Raw genomic sequence first — 4,290 nt, forward strand, 5'->3', positions numbered from 1 at the left:
AACACATTTTGCGATCCATTTTTATATATAATATTTTATAAAACCTAATTTCTAACCCTACTCATAATCCTAATAAAAACATAATTATAACTATAATATTTATTATGAATCTAATAAAAAATATATGTATTAGGAATATAAAAAATCAAATTAATTATAATCTTATCAAAGCATAAAGAAAAAATTATTAAAATAAATCTTATTTTAATTATTTAAACTAAAATAATCAAAAGAATTAAAAAATAACATTCTTCTTAATCGAAAAGAATAGTATACAGTTGACCCAATTCTAAAATAAAATAAAAAAAAAATTAATAAATTAAAATTAATTGTATCAAATGAATAATCATTCCTGAACATATAAATAATAAAGCCTTAAATAAAGTATGTATTAAAAGATGAAAAAAAAGCGAAGATAATCTTCTTATTATTGCTCGTTGCCTTGGCCGATGAGGCTTTCGTCGACTTACCCTAAATGGTCTTGTTCATAGATAAACACGTATATGGTCTTGTTCTTACCGACTGTCGTCTTAGGTTTCGCCGACGACTTTTTTAATGTGCCCGCTGCGGATGCAGACTTCTTTTTAAGGGACGAAGCAGGTTTGGCGGCGCCCTTCGACTTTGCTGTCTTCGATTTTATTTTTATCGCTGGCTTCTTAGCGGTCCTAGCTTTTCCAGCCGAAACACCGCTTTCGCCGCCCCTCTGTCTAGCGGCAAGTTTATACGAACCCGAAGCACCGTTGCCTCTCGTATGAATGAGTGTTCCCATTTCAACTGCCGACATTAAATACTTTCTGATGTATGTTGATTTTTTCTCGGCGTCGATTTTATAATTGGCCGACATATATTTCTTGATCGCCTGCAGCGACGATCCTCCGCGTTTTTTCAGGCTTGCTATGGCGTCGTTGACCATTACGTATATGGGAGGATAGGGCGCCCTCACTCGCTTTTTCTTCGATGGGACGGCTTCACTCGACGATGCTGTAGCTGGCGCAGCGGTTCCCACCGGCGACGCGGATAAAGCGTTATCTGACATTATAGTAAAACTAGCTGTAAGTGGAATTCTGTCTTAAGGCAATTAGGGCATCGTGCCTTAAGGCAAATTGCTGGAACTTCCCGTACCAAAAATTATTATTTTTTTAAAAACGATTGACATTTTTGAAAAAATTTTACTTCGAAGAAATAGATTTTTGAGAAACTGTAAATTTGATAAAAAATTACTTTCTTTTGAAAAAAAAAATTTATTTGAAAAAAAAAAAATTTTTTTTTGAGAAAAAAAATTTTTTTTGGAAACAAAAAAATTTTTTGAAAAAGTTTTCTTCATTTTGACATATTTTGGAAATTCTGAACTTTTATTCAAAGCAATCGCACTGCTTGAACTGCATAGAGACAAAATGTCAAAGCTCGCAAGTGCCGCGCCGCCGTCTAACGCATAAGCATTGGTACGGAACCCATAGAAATGTAAAAAAAATATACTTATTGTTGAAATCTCTATAAAAAATATCTGATAATTTGAGGTGCATATGTCAAATGATCATTTTTAACCGCCGAATGGCATTTTTTTTTTTTGCTTTTTTCATTAGATCTCCGAAACCGCTAGACCTGCCTTCATGAAAATTTGATCAATTCTACATCTTGTCAATACAAGTCAAATGTTTTTTGAATTATTAAATTCGGACGCTCCGTTCTCTTAAAAACTGAATTACCGTTTTCGGCACTTTTTGCCTTGTATCTTTGGAACGGCTGGAGCTGCCTTTGCCAAAACTAATCAGCACGTCTTCTTATCAATACGAATCGAATGCTTTTTGAATTATTCAAATCGGTTGATCCGTGTTCCCGAAATCGTCGACGAAAATTTGTATCCGCACATACATACACACACACATACATCCATTTTTTCTAAAGTATGCCAAAATGTTCAGAAACCTCTGAAACGTAAAGATATATAAAAAATTTCATTTTCGATTTTTTTGCGATTACTATAACTTGCCCTACGGGAAGTTAAAAATGGTTACGTTTGGCTACTTTTGATGTATTAAAACTATATTTGAAAAGTGTAGGACCGAGGAGAAAACAATTATATTTGAAAATTTTACAAAAATGAAAATAATATGTATAAAAAGCTAAATCCAGCGCTTTTATTTTAAATAATTCGCTGGATTCGCTTACAATGGATTCACATGATAGCTAAATTCATCCCCAACATATCATCAAAAGCATGATTTATTTCAATCGTTAGTTTTTCTAAAATATCGCTCATTATATTCAAGTAACATATCAACTCTCATACATACAAATCCAAAATCCAAATATGAAATTTCTTATTGACTCAGGCTCCACAAAATCTTTCATTTGTCCAGAAATCGCTAACAAATATTTCAAAAATTTTATTTACTCTGACCCTTGTACAATAAAAACTGCTTCAGCAACACACAAAGGAAATTTTGCATGTAATATTCCGAGTTTTAAAGAGTTCAAAGGTAATGAAAACCTGCCATTCCATCTTTTTAAATTTCATGAAACCTTCATTGGGTTATTAGGTATTGATAATCTTAAAAAATTGAAGGCAATAATAGATTTAAATAATGGGTTGATAGTGTTACCCAATACTAATTTAAACTTACATTATTTAAAAAGTCCGGCAAAAATACTTTTTAGTCAACAGATACCAGAAAGATGCATTCAAAAATGTAAAGTCCCAGTTAACATTAAAGAAGGTGAAATTCTAATTACAAGGCAAAATTTTCCAAATTGTTTCATTCCAGATACCGTAACATTAGCAAAAAACAATGAAGCCATAGTTGAAATTCCTAACCTAACAGAAAACGAAATTAACTTAACATTAACCAAACCTTTACAAGTAGAACTCACAAATGAAATAGAATTTTATAATTTTTGTATCTGACTCAAATATAGATTTTTCCGATATTGAAAACCTAATACGGACTGACCACATGAATCTCGAAGAGAAAAATGCTATTTTAAGAATTTGCAAAAAATATAAAGACACTTTTCATAAACCAGATAGTTTAGAAGAAATTATTTATAGTTTAGTTATATTGATGACAATTATTTTAAGTGACATAAAAATATAAATAGATTTAGCTAAAATGAATTTAATTCATAATTCAATAATAAAATTAGATAATCTGAATTTTATGATTAATACTATAAAGCATTTATACAGTACAGATTCACTACCATTTTCCATAGGCGATAGTAATCTTCACAAACATTACAATTTATTAAAAATTCAATATTATTATACGGATGATAATAATAATCTACTCCAAACTTATAAACATTATAAATTGTTTCCAATTCCAAATACCGAAAATAGAGTCATTATTCCACCTAAACCTTTCCTTAAAATTGGCAATAATAACTATCAATTTGATGATGCAGATTGCAGAGCAGTTTCAAAAATATATTTCTGCAATATTAAACATATCCTATCAAATAATGACGAATGCATAATAAAATTATTACAAGTAGACAACACTCACATCGAAACATGTAATGAGGTTCAGGTTAACATTTCACACAATATCATAGAGCAAAAAATGATGCACACTATATTTTTAACTTCCCGAAGGAGAAGTTTATGTTTTCATCAAAAAATCCGATTCGCTAATTTTATGTTTTCTCGACGTTTCAAGCCATTCTGAATCGAATGAGACCAAATTTGGAAAAAGTATGTGTGTGTGTGTGTGCGTGTGTGTGTGTGTGTGTGCGTGTGTGTGTGCGTGTGCACCAACAGATTTTTTGCCGTAAATCGCCGTTTTCTCAAAAACGGCTGGACCGATTTCAAAAATTTAAAAGCCATTCGATGTATCTCGATGAGGACTATTGTTTGTCAGTTTTGTGCGACGATCGGCCAAACCGTTTCTTCGTAAATAGCAGAGAAGTGAAAACTCTTTCGTCCACGTTTTAGCCCGCAGTTATGAATCGATTTTGAAAATTCAAAAACCGTTCGAAAGATATTGGTTGGGAATCGTGCTGATTAGTTTTTGGTAGAGATCGGCCGGGCCGTTTTCTTGTAATAAAGTTTTTAAAAAAAAAATTTCGACGATTTTTATGATTATTTTTTTGACGATAGATACCATAGTCTTCTAGATCATACTAAAATATTACGGCCCTACGACAACTGGTTCAGCTTTAAAAATTCGTCAAAGTTTGCAAAAATCAGTATGGTCTTTTTGGCATTTGTCAAAATTAGACTTTTGATCGACGTTTTCTCAAAAACGCCTGAACCGATTTTAGAAATTTAAAAGCCATTTGATGTATTTC

The 4,290-nt window shown here is 31.7% G+C and overlaps 1 protein-coding gene across 1 annotated transcript; it reads right to left on the reverse strand.

The window, feature by feature from the left end:
• Positions 1-254: 254 nt before the first annotated feature.
• LOC113380539 (histone H1-like) lies at positions 255-1,036 on the reverse strand. Its single transcript, XM_026619736.1, has 2 exons — positions 520-1,036; positions 255-289 (listed from the first exon to the last, which is right to left on the reverse strand). The coding sequence occupies exons 1-2, from the start codon at positions 1,034-1,036 to the stop codon at positions 255-257; spliced, it is 552 nt and encodes a 183-aa protein (XP_026475521.1).
• Positions 1,037-4,290: the final 3,254 nt, after the last annotated feature.

Source organism: Ctenocephalides felis, unplaced genomic scaffold, assembly GCF_003426905.1.
Source record: "Ctenocephalides felis isolate EL2017-DRISC unplaced genomic scaffold, ASM342690v1 CF-g0.4_SCAFFOLD_02202, whole genome shotgun sequence".
NCBI classification, from domain to species: Eukaryota; Metazoa; Arthropoda; class Insecta; order Siphonaptera; family Pulicidae; genus Ctenocephalides; species Ctenocephalides felis.

Excerpts from the sequence above, each read along its gene's own strand:
- LOC113380539 (XM_026619736.1), bottom strand. The coding sequence starts at position 1,036 with ATGTCAGATAACGCTTTATCCGCGTCGCCGGTGGGAACCGCTGCGCCA. Across the intron at positions 290-519 it reads GAAACCTAAGACGACAGTCG|AATTGGGTCAACTGTATACT; the intron begins GTAAGAACAAGA and ends ATTTTATTTTAG.